We start from the raw sequence: 17,643 nt of genomic DNA, 5'->3' as shown, positions 1-17,643 counted from the left end.
TCACACGTTAACAGATTAGCCAGAGTGTAATTGGAATTGTAACGTAACAAAGGAATGCATTGTCTCTCAAAATGGGACAAGTTTGTGTTTTTTCCTGGCAGGGAGTTATCTTTACAGCTGGGATCCTCTTATACATCTACATCCTACAGTATAGTACACACACGAGACAAAACTCATAGGGTCTCAGAGTCTTAACCACCATCCTTTCAATGTGTGCCAACAACAGGCAGATTACAAACATTCAAACAACCTTTAGAAAACATAGAATCATCATATCAATCGTAACATAAGGAAGTAAATGTCCTACCCCTTCATTGGATGGATGTCTTTCAGAAAAACAACAGGGAGGCAGTTGACATAAAAAATGAACATACGTTGATGAGATGTCTTTTTCATGGTTGTTGGTTGATAATGGCGAGAGGCGGTCCACACCAGTAGAATCCTCTGCTTGGTGTTAGGGAGGAGGCTTGGACAGAGCTCTCCAGATGCTGGATTGGGAAGGGACTGGTGCTGGCTCGGGAATTGGACTGGGAATAGGATTGGTATTTGGAATGGGAGCAGCTAACAAACCACCTCATATCCCTGTCGGTTGGGAAGATCCACATTGTAGAAATCTAGTAGCCCAGTGTGTTTTCCCTATGCAATTCCATAAATAGGTAAACGTATAGTGTTGTGGGTTCTGACACCATATAAGACTGTCTGAATTCCTAGGTGGTCATTTCCACAAACTGTTTGTGTGCAAAATAGCACCCTATTCCCTAAATACTGCAGTATATAGGAAGTAGTGTGTCATTACTGTTCCAGTATGTGTGTTGTGTGTGAGGTTGTTGTCCTGCTGGTAGTTGGTAGTGGTTCTGGTGCCCAAAGAGGAATCCTAGGAGATTCTGGTCTTCCTATATCCTTGGCATTAGAATGTGCTGCTTGGGTTGAGTTCCAATTCCAGAAGTGTGTGTGTGTGTGTGTGTGTGTGTGTGTGTGTGTGTGTGTGTGTGTGTGTGTGTGTGTGTGTGTGTGTGTGTGTGTGTGTGTGTGTGTGTGTGTGTGTGTGTGTGTGTGTGTGTGTGTGTGTGTGTGTGTGTGTGTGTGTGTGTGCGTGTGACAGTGGTTCTGTGTGGCAGTTTGTGAGTGATTGTGTGTATGTACAGTATGTATGTAGCAGTGTGTTGGTGTAGCCAAGATGTTTGTGTCTACGTTTTGTGACAGTACTGTAGCTTATGTGGCAGTGTGTTGGTGAGGCAGTATGTGTGTGTGTGTGTGTGTGTGTGTGTGTGTGTGTGTGTGTGTGTGTGTGTGTGTGTGTGTGTGTGTGTGTGTGTGTGTGTGTGTGTGTGTGTGTGTGTGTGTGTGTGTGTGTGTGTGTGTGTGTGTGTGTGTGTGTTCTCACTGATCCATCACTCATTGCCTGCATCCACTCTCTCCTCCGTGGCCGTGGGAGGCTCCTGAGAGCGGTGCATGCAGTAGCCCAGTGAATGGCGTGTGGCTGAGCGGGAGGGCCGGGCCAAGCAGGATGTAAGAGACTGGGAGTTGCAATCACACGCTGCATCCTGGGACAGGGAGGAGACATTAAATAGTTATGTTATAATGCAATCCACTGAAAGACAGAGCTGCTCAAATAATCTGCTTGGATATGATGTCCTGTATGTGTGTTTGTGCGTGCATGTGTGTACCCCTGTCTCTGTGTGAGTGTCTGTCCCTGTCTCTCTGTGTGTGAGTGAGTATGTGTGGGACCTACCTCCATGCTGGAGCTCAAGGTCAGGTCCCTGGCAGTGAGATCGTTAGCAGTGGCCCCCAACTCCTCCCTGGGCATCTGTCTCATGAACCTCTTGTTGACGATCTTGGTGACGCTGTCGTTCCCCACCAGCGAAACCCCGGAGAGGCACTCAGGCTTGGGCTCATCCATGGCCCCCACCTCCCTCTGCCCCCTCTCCCCTCCCCCGGGCATGGTCGTTCCGGTCCGGCCACACACGTTCCTGAAAAACTCCTGGAAAGGGCCATATTTCTGGGCTCCGGTGTCTGGTCCAGGGCCAGAGGGCTTCCCTGCTGCCTGGCGGGCTGGGCTGGCCCCTGGCTCACTCTTCCACAGGGACTCTACGCTGCCGGAGTGTTCCACCACGCTGAACAGGCTGGACAGGCCATCGTTGAGGCCGCTGAGCACGGGGCTGTCCCTGGTGGTGGTGGAACGGGCCCAGGCCGAGCCGCTGGAGGTCGAGGACCGCTGGTGGAGGTTCCACAGGCTGCGGTCTCTGGATGAAGCTGAGGACAATCCTCCTCCGTCCAGCTTGGAGGAGGAGGCAGAAATGCGTCGCTGTAGCTTGGGGGAGCCGAACTTGGGTGAGCAACAGGGCCTGTCGATGCGGCTGTGCACCTTATCCAGTGATGAGGAGATGTGGCGCGAGCGGGCCGAGGCCAGCGACGACGAGGGCCGGGGGGACCAGGAGGATTTGGTGTGGAAGCCCCCAACCCCCCGAGACCCGAGCCCGTCCGTCTGCAGCCCCACGCTCACAAACTGGACCGTCTGGGTGGAGCGACTAGACACCCCCACTGTCTGGCTGCTCGCATCCTTGCTGCAATTCCTCTCAAGAGAGCTGGAGCGGATAGCCTGGCGCACGCAGTTGGTCATCTCCTTCATGTCGTCTGAGAGGTTGGCAGAGATCTCCAGGCCGTGGAATGGCGCCACCCCCGCGCCACCGCTGCTGTTCTCCAGAAGGTCCCTGTGCTGTTTGGACAGAGAGCTCAACCACTGGTCATAGGACGAAGAGGAGGAGGCAGAGGAGGAGGGAGGTTGGCCCTCCGGGGCCACAGCATCTGATGGAGTTAAAGCCAGAGACAGGTGGCCTTGCTGGGCTTGAGGTTTGTCCTGCTTCTCCTTGGCCAGTCGGCTCTCCATACGGCGCATGGTAGGGGGGCTGTAGTAGATGCGGATGCCAGTCTTGTCGGGGGCCGTGTAGCTCCTCTGGATGCTCTCCAGGTCCAGGAAACTGCTTGGGGAGCTGGGACAGTCCCACGTCTTGAAGGGGGCATCACCCTGCTCCATCAGAGCCATCTCATTGGTCAGGTACTTCCAGTTCTTCCTGGTGAGGTCACCCGGGTCTGTGTGGGTTCGAAGGGGAGGGGCCTGGGTGCTGGGCCGGTCCTTCTCTCCCTCCTCATTGGCTGTACCATTGACCTCCTGACGGAAAGGACAGGCCTCCAGCAGACCCTCCAACATGGACTTGGTCCTGATAGAAGAAAAATGATATCACTAAACATGATCGTTTTATTATTCAGCTATGACTATACATTTTTCATGATCTTTGAAAAATAGCTTTTTATACATTAAATACATGTTACCTTGATAAATTGGTTCCATTTGTAACAACGTCCAGTGCAGTTTTTGTTTCAGGGGTGGTTTTGTAGTGCAGAGACTGAGGGAGAAAACAAGGGGACATTTTTTGTTTCCTGTCCAGCCAGTCCGGTAGTTTTATTGGCAATTTTTAATGGAGGGCATGAGGATGTGGCCATCATCTAGGAGTTACAGTATTTATCCCTGACAAAGGCCTTGCTGTCCCTGTAATGATGCTGACTCAGGAGCTTTCAGCTCACAGGGGGATGAGCTCACACACACACACAAATAAAAACACATATTTCCTCCCGGGGGGGGGGAGAAGAGGAAGGGTGGGTTGGTTCAAATGAATCCTACAGTACATGACTGCTGTATTTTGATGCACAATGCAAATGTGACTGACTGACAGAGAAGCAACAGTAGGGCTACGACAGATAGGAGAAAAGCGTAGCGAGAGAAAGAGGCGTCTGTCTGAAATAATGACGTCCTCTTGTGTGCTTGGCCTCAGTGCTATGTTCCTGTGCCGTTTTCTGACACAATAAGTACTGGAGTGCGAGAGACCTATTTTCCAAGACCAGCCAGTCAGTTTCGGGACAGACTGGCTGACAGCCAGACAGACACAGGTAATGAGGCTTTGCTGGTAGAAGAGCCAGTCACACACACACACACACACACACACACACACACACACACACACACACACACACACACACACACACACACACACACACACACACACACACACACACACACACACACACACACACCCTCCAGTGTGGTCTGGCCATGCAGCAGACACACTCATGTTCAGCAGCATGTTGTCTCTCCCTGCATTCCTCTATTGGCCAGTTATCCCTAACCCCTCTATGGAAAACACTAAACCACTAGTCACAGAGTACAGTAATGCATACACGCCAACAATGTCCTACCAGTGACATTAACCTTCCATTCCACCCTAACAAAAGACCACACAGAGATTTTCTTTTGCCAAAGATGATGAGGAGAAAGGAGGACAATTAGGATAGTCACTAGACGCTACAAGGGTAGTTAGTGTCACGCTCAGTACTCACTCCATGGCTAAGCTATAATACTAGACCATGCTAAAATAGAATAGAGTGTAGAGCAGAATATAAGCTTATCAGGACTGAGGTGCCAATAATCCAGTTACCATCTTGCACTGTAGCCTCTGCTCCCACTGGCCCCTCTCCTGACTGAAATGCTCTATGAGCTCCAGCTTCTCACGGTTCCAGTTCCTCTCGCCCATCTGCAGCTGCTTGGTCAGGTCCATGACGGCGGCATATGAGTCGGCCAGGAGGTGCTGGTGCTCCTCACGCTCCCTCTTCAGTGCCACCTTCAGGTCGGGCGGTCCTTGGAGGTCCTTCTCCCCCCCGGCCAGGGCAGCCAAGCCCGCCTTGCTCTCCAGCTGGGGGGAGGGTGACAGAGAGAGGGTTGGTGAGGATGGTGATTATGTGACACTATGGGGGATGTTGTGCTTGTTCCATACATGTTTGAGCAGCTAAATTACATTTATATGTGATGATGTAATACCAAAAGTAATGAATAACCAAATGCTCAACAAACACATCCTACACTCTCACTGATTAACACTCCATATGCATTTATTTAATTTTCCTTTCTTTTTGTCCATCTCTGAAAACACTAATATTTTTATCTGAAGATCTAAACAGACTATTAGCTTTTAATATTCCCCCCTGTATAAAACGAGACGTGGAGCGAGGCACTTAATGAGAAAGCCCTATAAATAAAGAAATAAAGAACAGCAGCAGACGCCTCTTGTGTGTGTGTTACGTTTAAGTCATCCTTCCCTTGTTTCTAAGATTGATGAGTTTACAGGTTCTCTTCCGTCACATTAAAAGACAACAGCTAAAGACGCCCACTACGCTCCCCTCCCCTCCCCTCCCCTCCTCTCCTCTCCTCTCCTCTCCTCTCCTCTCCTCTCCTCTCCTCTCCTCTCCTCTCCTCTCCTCTCCTCTCCTCTCCTCTCCTCTCCTCCTCTCCTCTCCTCCCCAATCCCCCCATTAGAATGAATCAAGCAGTGCTTCAAAGCTGAGGCGATTGCTCATTATTTATTTTACGAGTCGGTCTCGTTTTTATTCTCGTATTCGAAGTCACAGCTTTCGGGGGGGGGGGGGGCATCAATCTCCATGGTGTCTGAGGATGACTGCAGGTTTCTGCCTTATATGGTGCTAATGGAGGAGTCTGGGTGGCCTTTCGGACGACTATGCCAGTCATCTCCGACGGCGACGGAAGCGTTGATCTCGTCTGATGATGAATATCCATAATGAGTTTTATTGGTGAGGCGTTGCGGGGCTGTGACTAAATGGTTGTCTGCAGGTTTACAGCACAGAGAAAGACATTTGCTCTGAATGCTCCCAATTCACCCCAGATTCCCCCCAAAACCACTGAAGACAGACATGAGTCCCAAATGGCACTATGTTTTAGTGCACTACTTTTGATCAGGGCCCACATAGGCCTCTGCACTATACAGGGAATAGGGTGCCATTTGTGACACAGGCTTCCTTAGAAAACTGTCTGTTGGCATCTGTAGGCATTCGGCCATAAGCCTGGTTCCACAGTGCAACAGCTGCTGGTGCCATGCCACATTGCCAGGATGCTATCCTACTTCTGTGATTGGCTGAGCAGAGCAGGAAGAGATTGGACCCAGCTTTGCCATCCAGTTCTTTCCAGGGCACCAGCCCAGTGGGTTTACACGATACAAGGGCACAGTAACGGCATAGTTTATAGGGGTGAAGGGGTAAAGGGAGAATAGTAACAATTTGTGTGCGTGTGTGTGTGGTGTGTGGTGTGTGTGTGTGTGTGTGTGTGTGTGTGTGTGTGTGTGTGTGTGTGTGTGTGTGTGTGTGTGTGTGTGTGTGTGTGTGTGTGTGTGTGTGTGTGTGTGTGTGTGTGTGTGTGTGTGTGTGTGTGTGTGTGTGCACCCTCTCAGGATGGGGTGGTTCAAATGAATCCTACAGTATATGACTGCTGTATTTTCATGTACAATGCAAATGTGACTGACTGACAGAGAAGCAACAGTAGGGCTACGACAGATAGGAGAAAAGCGTTGCGAGAGAAAGAGGCGTCTGTCTGAAATAATGACGTCCTTTTGTGTGCTTGGCCTCAGTGCTATGTTCCTGTGCTGTTTTCTGACACAATAAGTACTGGAGTGCGAGAGGCAGCAGATGATGAGTTTCTTAAAAAATAAGAAAAGCTAAATGAATCAAGCTCTGATTATGCCATAAAGGTTAGTCAGTAAATCTGATCTAATTAAATAAATGCAATGCATTTGGGGAATGGGCAAGCTGTTATCTTTTTTGATGGAGGTGGCTGTTATGGTGACCATATTACTGCCACACCGGCGATCAAGAGTCATGACCACAGTCAAATTCCACATGACCATTTAGTCATGATAACTATGCTTCTCAAAGCTCATAGCCTACCAAACGTGCTAACTGCCTGGTACTCAGCACTCTATTGTCCCTCTAATCACTCTGACATCAATGCAAATATAATCGAATATCTAATCAAACACTTTATCAGAGCCCATGAGCTGTTGTGTGAGAAAACAGAGTGATGGCCTCTATTAAAAAGAGGAGGATTCCAAGAGCTTTCTATAGGCTAGGCCTACTATATTTATTTCTCAACTTTCCTAATTTCAAGCACATTGCTTCTCTTTACAACAGGAGTATAGCCTACCTGGCTGGCATGAAAATGAACCATGGGAAAAGCGTCCTCCATTTGCTATTTTAGCGCATAGATGATACATTTTTTCCCCCTACCCATGTTTCGAGACAGGTGCGTGACAATGGCCTATTCTAAATCCAAACAAATTTCACAGATGTTATTTAGTATATGTAAAGACAAGATTCAAACAAGAAAAACAATATTAGCCTGTGACTTGTGAATGATATATTATCACTTGTGAATGATGCCCAGCTTTTATGCTGTAAGGCAAGAAACAGCGCATGCCTTTTTTTGTCGCAAAGTAGCTTAGCCCATAGGCCTATATGTTTTGATAAGGTTTGTATCCCAGCTAACATGGCCAAATTACTTCCTAGAATTAAGCACATTAATCTGCTTTACAACCGGTGTAGAGCCTAACTAGCATACAGTGTATTCGGATAGCACTCAAACCCCTTGACTTTTTCCACATTTTGTTACATTACAAACTTATTCTAAAATTGATTAAATTGTTTTCCCCTCATCAATATACACACAATATATCATAATGACAAAGCAAAAACAGGTTTTTAGACATTTTGGCACATTTATTCATCAATGATCTCTCTGTACTTTGCTCCATTTATCTTTCCCTCGATCCTGACAAGTCTCCCAGTCCCTGCCACTGAAAAACATCCCCACAGCATGATGCTGCCACCACCATGCTTCAACGTAGGGATGGTGTCAGGTTTCCTCCAGACGAGATGCTTGGCATTCAGGCCCAAAGAGTTCAATCTTGGTTTCATCAGACCGGAGAATGCTGTTTCTCATGGTCAGAGAGTCCTTTAGGTGTATTTTGGCAAACTCCAAGCGGACTGTCATGTGCCTTTTACTGAGGAGTGGGTTTCGTCTGCCACTCTACCATAAAGGCCTGATTGGTGGAGTGCTGCAGAGATGGAAGAACCTTCCAGAAGGACAAACATCTCCACATAGGAACTCTGGAGCTCTGTCAGAGTGATCATCGAGTTCTTGGTCACCTCCAAGACCAAGGCCCTTTTCCCCCGATTTCTCAGCCAGAGTCTTGGTGGATCCAAACTTCTATAATTTAAGAATGATGGAAGTCACTGTGTTCTTGGGGACCTTCAATGCTGCAGACATGTTTTGTACCCTTCCCCAGATCTGTGCCTTGACACAATCCAGTCTCAGAGCTCTATGGACAATTCCATGGACCTCATTGCTTGGTTTTTGCTCTGACATGCACTGTCATCTGTGAGACCGTACAGAAAACATCTCAAGGATGATCAAAGGAAACAGCATGCACCGGAGCTCAATTTCGAGTCTCATAGCAAAGAATCTGAATACTTATGTAAATAAGGTATTTCTGTTTTACACTTTTTAATACATTTGCAAACATTTCTAATTACCTGTTTTCGCTTTGTTATTTTGGGGCATTGTGTGTAGATTGATAATAAAATAAAAAATAAAAATGTATTTTTGTTCCCCTTTTCTCCCCAATTTTGTGATATCCAATTGGTAGTTACAGTCTTGTCCCATCGCTGCCACTCCCGAACGGCCTTGGGAGAGGTCGAAGGTCGACAGCCGTACGTCCTCTGAAATACAACCCAGCCATGCCACACTGCTTCTTGACACAATCAGAAGCCCACCTTACCAATGTGTCATAGGAAACACCGTGCACCTGGCGACCGTGTCAGGGTGCATTGCACCTGGCCCGCCACAGGTGTCGCTAGTGCGCGATGGGACAAGAACATCCCTGCCGGCCAAACCCTCCTAAACCAAGACGATGCTGGGCCAATTGTGCGCCACTCCATGGGTCTCCCGGTTGCGACAGAGCCTGGACTCGAACCAGGATCTCTTGTTGAAACAATTAGCACTTAGACCACTGTGCCATTCGGGAGGCATTGATGAGGATTGTTATTTAATTATACATTTTTAGAATAAGGCTGTAACGTAACAAAATGTGGAAAAAGTTTAGGGGTCTGAATCCTTTCTGAATGCACTGTATATAGGCGGTGTGTGAGTTTCACATTTGGGAAAGATAGTTCTCCTCAGCAAAATGCAAGGATTACACGCATAACCGCATTTGTGGTCACTTTTGAGAACGGTGTTTTCCCGCTAATTGGTTGCATTTTGGAACATTCACGCCTTTAGACAGCCAATTGCTGTGTGCGCATTGCTGCGCTTATACTGAGAAAAATAGCCTAATAGTTTATCGACATTTTAAGCTAAATGTTCTGATCTGTTGCAATCAGCCTCATTTACTTTAAACGTTTTTTAATGCTAGTGGTTGTATTAATTTGGGATCGATTGCATCCCACAACAGTACCTGTCACGCCCAGATCTGTTTCACCTGTACTTGTGCTCGTCTCCACCCCCTCCAGGTTTTAGTTTAGTTTATTTTATTTTTACCAGGACAGTGCACATTAATCAACGTTTCAGTAAAAGTGCCGGTTTTAGCCAGCCGGCTAATTTTCAACCGCAGTCCCTGGGCAGGTTATTAAAAACAATTACAATATAGACAATAGCACCATAGACATAGCAACATAGGACAAGCAAGACATAGCATACAGACAGAGCAATATAGGACAAGCAAGACGTAGCATACAGACAGAGCAACATAGAACAAAAAGCAGCAAGACAAAATTCATAAAAGCAACAAAGTGTTTCCACACCTCACAAGCTACAGACAACAGACAACATGGAAAGCGGCAACACACAGCTAGGGACCATGTTCACAAATCTGATTGACCTTTAGCCATGTCTTCAAGCATTTTGTGAAAGTGTGATATGTGGTGCAGTTATGTGTGTCTGATGGCAGTGTATTCCAGACATGGAAAGCTCTCACAGAGAATGCAGATTTACTAAAGGTGCTTTTCCTTAGGGGAACTATACAGTCACCTCTCATGGCAGACCTTGTGGATCTGCTGCCATATGTCTGGGTTTTCTGTTTAACAAAAATATTGAGTGGAGGGGGAGCCAGGCCATTAAGGATCTTGAATACAAGACATGCGTCTGTGTATTGCACAAGATTTTCCCAACTCAAGAGCTCATGTTTTCTAAGGATGTGACAATGATGATGGCTGTTGCCAATCTTCCCTCCTATACAGTGGTTTCGAAAGTATTCACCCACTTGGCATTTTTCCTATTTTGTTGCCTTACAACCTGGAATTAAATGGATTTTTTTATTTTTTATATCATTTGATTTACACAACATACCTACCACTTTGAAGATCCATTTTTTTTATTATTGTGAAACAAACAAGAATTAAGAAAAACTGAAAACTTGAGCATGCATAGCTATTTACCCCCCAATGTCAATACTTTGTAGAGTCACCTTTTTGCAGCAAATACAGCTGCAAGTCTCTTGGGGTATAATAATAATATATATATGCCATTTAGCAGACGCTTTTATCCAAAGCGACTTACAGTCATGTGTGCATACATTCTACGTATGGGTATGTCTCTATAAGCTTGGCACAGCTAGCCACTGGGATTTTTGCCCATTCTTCAAGGCAAAACCGCTCCAGCTCCTTCAAGTTGGATGGGTTCCGCTGGTGTACAGCAATATTTAAGACATACCACAGATTCTCAACTGGATTGAGGTCTGGGCTTTGACTAGGCCATTCCAAGACATTTAAATATTTCCCCTTAAACCACTCGGGTGTTGCATTAACAGTATGCTTAGGGTCATTGTCATGCTGGAAGGTGAACCTCTGTCCCAGTCTCAAATCTCTAGAAGACTGAAACAGGTTTCCATCAAGAATTTCCCTGTATTTAGCGCCATCCATCATTCCTTCAATTCTGACCAGTTTCCCAGTCCCTGCCGATGAAAAACCTCCCCACAGCATGATGCTGCCACCACCATTCTTCACTGTGGGGATGGCATTCTCGGGGTGAGGAGAGGTGTTAGGTTTGTGCCAGACATAGCGTTTTCCTTGATGGCCAAAAAGCAACATTTTTGTCTCATCTAAGCAGAGTACCTTCTTCCATATGTTTGGGGAGTCTCCCACATGCCTTTTGGCGAACACCAAACATGATTGCTTATTTTTTTCTTTAAGCAATGGCTTTTTTTCTGGCCACTCTTCCGTCAAGCCCAGCTCTGTGGAGTGTACGGCTTAAAGTGGTCTTATGGACAGATACTCCAATCTCCGCCGTGGAGCTTTGCAGCTCCTTCAGTGTTATCTTTGGTCTCTTTGTTGCCTCTCTGATTAATGCCCTCCTTGTCTGGTCCGTGAGTTTTGGTGGGCGGCCCTCTCTTGGTAGGTTTATTGTAGTGCCATATTCTTTCCATTTTTTTAAATAATGGATTTAAAATGGTGCTTTTATAACCCAACCCTGATCTGTCCTTCTCCACAAGTTTGTCCCTGACCTGTTTGGAGAGCTCCTTGGACTTCATGGTGCCACTTGCTTGGTTGTGCCCCTTGCTTAGTGGTGTTGCAGACTCTGGGTGCCTTTCAGTACAGGTGTAAATATACTGAGATCATGTGACAGATCATGTGACACTTAAATAAAGTCCACCTGTGTGCAATCTAACTAATTATGTGACTTCTGAAGATAATTGGTTCCACCAGATCTTATTTAGGGGCTTCATAGCAAAGGGGGTGAATACACATGCACCCACCACTTTCTATTTTAATTTTTTTCCGATTTACCAATTTGGACTATTTTGTGAATGTCAATTACATGAAATCCAAATAAAATCCATTTAAATTACAGATTGTAATGCAACAAAATAGGAAAAACGTCAAGGGGGTGAATACCTTTTCAAGGCACTATATCCCCTGGGTATTTATACCTGTGTTTTCTGTCTGTCTGTGTCAGTTTGTCTTGTTTGTTCAAGCCTACCAGTGTTTTGTGTCTCAGCTCCTGCTTTTTCCAGTATATCTTTTCTTGTCCTCCTGGATTTGACCCCTGCCTGTCCTGACTCTGAGCCCGCCTGCCTGACCACTCTGGCTGCCCCAGAGCCTGGCTGCCTCCCCCTGCCCCTGAGCCTGGCTGTCTGCCCCTGAGCCTGGCTGCCTGCCCCTGAGCCTGGCTGCCTGTCCCAGAGCCTGGCTGCCTGCCCCAGAGCCTGGCTGCCTGCCCCAGAGCCTGGCTGCCTGCCCCAGAGCCTGGCTGCCTGCCCCAGAGCCTGGCTGCCACCCCTGCCCCTGAGCCTGGCTGCCTGCCCCTGAGCCTGGCTGCCTGCCCCTGAGCCTGGCTGCCTGCCCCTGAGCCTGGCTGCCTGCCCCTGAGCCTGGCTGCCTGCCCCTGAGCCTGGCTGCCTGCCCCTGAGCCTAGCTGCCATCCTGTACCTTTGCCTCTACTCAGAGCTTCGCCTCACCTGAACCTGGGCCTGCATCTTGACCCCACGACTCTGGATTATCGACCCTAACCTTTATTTAACTAGGCAAGTCAGTTAAGAACAAATTCTTATTTACAATGACAGCCTACCCGGCCAAGACCGCACAACGCTGGGCCAATTGTGCGCCGCCCCATGGGACTCCCAATCCCGACCGGTTGTGATACAGCCTAGAATCAAACCTGGGTCTGTAGTGACGCCTCTTGCACCGAGATGCAGTGCCTTAGACCACTGCGCCACTCAGAAAGAGAGTCAACGCTTTGATGATGGCCATGATTCACACAGGTGACACCTTTTTAAAGTGTTTCAACTGAATTACATTGTCATCTGGGTCTTCTGGTGATACACAAACAAAACACAAATCAGGATTCTAACACGGGGTCAAATCTAGACTTCACCCAAGGCTACAGACTGAGTCATGCTCCTACAGTCCATGTAGACCATTATTTCATCAGGAAATATCACTGAAAAAAACAAGATAGTTGTGTCCAGTTTAATAAAGGTGTAGAACCAATGCACAAGAAGCCCCTTTTCCTGTCTCCTCAGCCCTTCTTTTCCCTCTCTCCCTCCCACCCTGACACACAACACATTACTACTGCCAGGGAGGAGAGAGCCACTACGGTGGATACAGGAGGCGGAAGGAGGGGGGATGGATGAATGAAAAAGCCTGGCCCAGGTTGTAAATTGTGACCCAGTTATGGTGTTGAGTAGCTGTGTTGGCGCTGCCAGGAAAGGGATCCCCATGGCACAGTGCTGCTCTCAGGGCAGGCAACCATTTAGCTGTGCCCTTCCAGACCCATGGCACAGTGCTGCTCTCAGGGCAGGCAACCATTTAGCTGTGCCCTTCCAGACCCATGGCACAGTGCTGCTCTCAGGGCAGGCAACCATTTAGCTGTGCCCTTCCAGACCCATGGCACAGTGCTGCTCTCAGGGCAGGCAACCATTTAGCTGTGCCCTTCCAGACTCATGGCACAGTGCTGCTCTCAGGGCAGGCAACCATTTAGCTGTGCCCTTCCAGACTCATGGCACAGTGCTGCTCTCAGGGCAGGCAACCATTTAGCTGTGCCCTTCCAGACTCATGGCACAGTGCTGCTCTCAGGGCAGGCAACCATTTAGCTGTGCCCTTCCAGACTCATGGCACAGTGCTGCTCTCAGGGCAGGCAACCATTTAGCTGTGCCCTTCCAGACCCATGGCACAGTGCTGCTCTCAGGGCAGGCAACCATTTAGCTGTGCCCTTCCAGACTCATGGCACAGTGCTGCTCTCAGGGCAGGCAACCATTTAGCTGTGCCCTTCCAGACTCATGGCACAGTGCTACTCTCAGGGCAGGCAACCATTTAGCTGTGCCCTTCCAGACCCATGGCACAGTGCTGCTCTCAGGGCAGGCAACCATTTAGCTGTGCCCTTCCAGACTCATGGCACAGTGCTGCTCTCAGGGCAGGCAACCATTTAGCTGTGCCCTTCCAGACTCATGGCACAGTGCTGCTCTCAGGGCAGGCAACCATTTAGCTGTGCCCTTCCAGACTCATGGCAGAGTGCTGCTCTCAGGGCAGGCAACCATTTAGCTGTGCCCTTCCAGACTCATGGCACAGTGCTGCTCTCAGGGCAGGCAACCATTTAGCTGTGTCCTTACAGACCGATGGCACAGTGCTGCTCTCAGGGCAGGCAACCATTTAGCTGTGCCCTTACAGATCCATGGCACAATGCTGCTCTCAGGGCAGGCAACCATTTAGCTGTGCCCTTACAGACCCATGGCAGAGTGCTGCTCTCAGGGCAGGCAACCATTTAGCTGTGCCCTTACAGACCCATGGCACAGTACTGCTCTCAGGGCAGGCAACCATTTAGCTGTGCCCCTACAGACCCACGGAGGAGGGACTGCAGAGGGAGGGAACAGTCTGACAGGACCAAGGAAACATGCCTCAAACTCTCTCTGTGTCTAATGTACTGTACCTCTCTCTCTCTTAAAAATAAATAAAACATCCCTCTCTCTCTGTTTATTCCCTCTCTCCCCTCTATTTATTCTCTCTCTCTCTGTGTTTATTCCCCCCCTCTCTCTCTCCCTCTATTTATTCTCTCTCTCTCTGTTTATTCCCTCTCTCTCCCTCTATTTATTCTCTCTCTGTGTTTATTCCCCCCTCTCTCTCTCTGTTTATTCCCCCTCTCTCTCCCCCTATGTATTCTCTCTCTCTCTGTTTATTCCACCTCTCTCTCTCTCCCTCTATTTATTCTCTCTCTCTCCCTGTGTATTCTCCCCCTCTCTCTATTTATTCTCTCTCTCTCTCTCTGTTTATTCCCCCTCTCTCTCCCTCTCTCTCCCTCTATTTATTCTCTCTCTCTCTGTTTATCCCCCCTCTCTTGCTCTATTTATTCTCTCTCTCTCTGTTTATTCCCCCCTCTCTCCCTCTATTTATTCTCTCTATCTCTCTCTGTTTATTCCCCCTCTCTCTCTCTACTTATTCTCGCTCTCTCTGTTTATTCCCCCTCTCTCTCTATTTATTCTCTCTCTCTCTCTGTTTATTCCCCCCTCCCTCTCTCTATGTATTCTCTCTCTCTCTGTTTATTCCCCCTCTCTCTCCCTCTATTTATTCTCTCTCTCTCACTCTGTTTATTCCCGCCTCTCTCTCCCTCTATTTATTCTCTCTCTCTCTGTTTATTCCCCCTCTCTCTCTACCTCTATTTATTCTCTCTCTCTGTTTATTCCCCCTCTCTCTGTTTATTCCCCCTCTCTCCCCATCTATTTATTCTCTCTCTCTCTCTGTTTATTCCCCCTCTCTCCCTCTATTTATTATCTCTCTCTCTCTGTTTATTCCCCCTCTCTCTCCCTCTATTTATTCTCTCTCTCCCTCTATTTATTCCCCCTCTCCCCTCCCTCTATTTATTCTCTCTCTCTGTTTATTCCCCCTCTCTCTGTTTATTCCCCCTCTCTCTCCCTCTATTTATTCTCTCTCTCTCTCTCTCTCTGTTTATTCCCCCTCTCCCTCTATTTATTCTCTCTCTCTCCCCCCCTCTCTGTTTATTCCCCCTCTCTCTCCCTCTATTTATTCTCTCTCTCTCTCTGTTTATTCCCCCTCTTTCTCCCTCTATTTATTCTCTCGCTCTCTCTGTTTATTCCCCCTCTCTCTCCCTCTATTTATTCTCTCTCTCTCTCTCTCTGTTTATTCCCCCTCTCTCCCCTCTATTTATTCTCTCTCTCTCTGTTTATTCCCCTATTTATTATCTCTTTCTCCTCTCTATTTATTCTCTCTCTCTCTGTTTATTCTCTCTCCCCCCTCTCTCTACCCCCAATTTATTCTCTCTCTCTCTGTTTATTCCCCCTCTCTCTCCCTCTATTTATTCCCCCTCTCTGTTTATTCCCCCTCTCCCCCTCTATTTATTCTCTCTCTCTCTCTCTGTTTATTCCCCCTCTCTCCTCCTCTATTTATTATCTCTCTCTCTCTGTTTATTCCCCCTCTCTCTCCCTCTATTTATTCTCTCTCTCTCTTTTTATTCCCCCTCTTTCTCTCTCTATTTATTCTCTCTCTCTGTTTATTCCCCCTCTCTCCCTCTATTTATTCTCTCTCTCTCTGTTTATTCCCCCTCTCTCTCCCTCTATTTATTCTCTCTCTCTGTTTATTCCCCCTCTCTGTTTATTCCCCCTCTCTGTTTTATTCTCCCTCTCTCTCTCTCCCTCTATTTATTCTCTCTCTCTGTTTATTCCCCTCTCTCCCTCTGTTTATTCCCCCTCCCTCTCTCTCCCTCTATTTATTCTCTCTCTCTCTTATTCCCCCTCTCTCTGTTTATTCCCCCTCTCTCTCCCTCTATTTATTCTCTCTCTCTCTCCTCTCTGTTTATTCCCCCTCTCTCTCTCTATTTATTCTCTCTCTCTCCCTCTATTTATTCTCTCTCTCTCCCTCTCTGTTTATTCCCCCTCTCTCTCCCTCTATTTATTCTCTCTCTCTCTGTTTATTCCCCCCCTCTTTCTCCCTCTATTTATTCTCTCGCTCTCTCTGTTTATTCCCCCTCTCTCTCCCTCTATTTATTCTCTCTCTCTCTGTTTATTCTTCTCTTTATTACCATGGGAAACATATGTTAACATTGCCAAAGCAAGTGAAGTAGATAATAAACAAAAGTGAAATAAACAATACAACTGAACAGTAAACATTACACTCACAGAAGTTCCAAAAGAATAAAGACATTTCAAATGTCATATTATGTCTATATACAGTGTTGTAACAATGTGCAAATGGTACAAAAGGGAAAATAAATAAGCATAAATATGGGTTGTATTTACAATGGTGTTTGTTCTTCACTGGTTGCCCTTTTCTTGTGGCAACAGCTCACACATCTTGCTGCTGTGATGAAACACTGTGGGGTCTCTCTCTCTCTCTCTCTATCCCTCCTCTCATTATTCCTCTCCATCTCTTCCTCTCTTAATTCCTTTTCTCTTTTTTGCCTTCTATTTCCCCACCGGTTTGATAATATATACATTATCTCGGTGTAATGTGGTGACCTGTCTCAAACCCTGCTCATTTATGTCATTACGGAGGATGTTGTTATGAGAGTGTCTTAGGTTCCGAGGAGTCTGTATATTAACTTCATCTCTCACTGCCAGTTACCTCTGTCGCTCACTCGCTCGCCCGCATGCACACACACACAGAGACACACAGAGACACACACACAGACACACACAGAGACACACAGACACACACAGAGACACACAGAGACACACAGAGACACACACACACACACACACACACACACACACACACACACACACACACACACACACACACACACACACACACACACACACACACACACACACACACACACACACACACACACACACACACACACACACACACACACACACACACACACAAACTAGACGGCCAAACTAAACCCCAGACAGATAGATTGGCACAAATCCACCACCTCGGGATATCAGCAGTTTCAAGCCACTTGTCAACATGAGTATTGGTGATTAAATGAATACCCAGTGACTGATTCATACTTCTGATCATCTGTAACATAGCTCCCCACAGCTCGGCAGCTTCTCTCAGTAAAACTTTGAGAAATGACAGGTCATGTCATCCTTTATGAATGGGTAACTTGATCTTCGTACAGCTTCAGAGGGTGCTAGCCTGCATGCTGATTGAAGACATTTCTTATTAATAACTAGAAAAGCCCACTTAATGGTCAGACAATCAATGTCTTTCCCTCAGACATCCAGGCAGCCAACAGGAGAAACGATTGGAGCCCAGTCGGTATAGAGAAGGTCTGACTGATCAGGCAAGAGTCTA

The 17,643-nt window shown here is 47.3% G+C and overlaps 1 protein-coding gene across 5 annotated transcripts in view; it reads right to left on the bottom strand.

Annotated features, from left to right (window-relative positions):
* Nucleotides 1-1,058: 1,058 nt before the first annotated feature.
* LOC124017457 (protein SOGA1-like) overlaps nt 1,059-17,643 on the bottom strand; it is an 80,467-nt gene continuing 63,882 nt past the window's right edge. For all 5 annotated transcript variants that reach the window (XM_046332647.1, XM_046332650.1, XM_046332649.1 and 2 more), the window contains 4 exons: nt 4,491-4,745; nt 3,331-3,404; nt 1,733-3,218; nt 1,059-1,544 (listed from right to left, as the gene is read on the bottom strand). In XM_046332647.1, the coding sequence (XP_046188603.1) occupies nt 1,392-1,544; nt 1,733-3,218; nt 3,331-3,404; nt 4,491-4,745 (1,968 nt within the window). In that variant the 3' untranslated portion in view covers nt 1,059-1,391. The remainder of the gene's footprint in view (nt 1,545-1,732; nt 3,219-3,330; nt 3,405-4,490; nt 4,746-17,643) is intronic.

This window comes from Oncorhynchus gorbuscha, unplaced genomic scaffold, assembly GCF_021184085.1.
Source record: "Oncorhynchus gorbuscha isolate QuinsamMale2020 ecotype Even-year unplaced genomic scaffold, OgorEven_v1.0 Un_scaffold_21:::fragment_2:::debris, whole genome shotgun sequence".
Taxonomy (NCBI): domain Eukaryota; kingdom Metazoa; phylum Chordata; class Actinopteri; order Salmoniformes; family Salmonidae; genus Oncorhynchus; species Oncorhynchus gorbuscha.
Note: the sequence above shows the minus strand (reverse complement) of the source record. Positions and strands in the feature narration are given on the sequence as shown.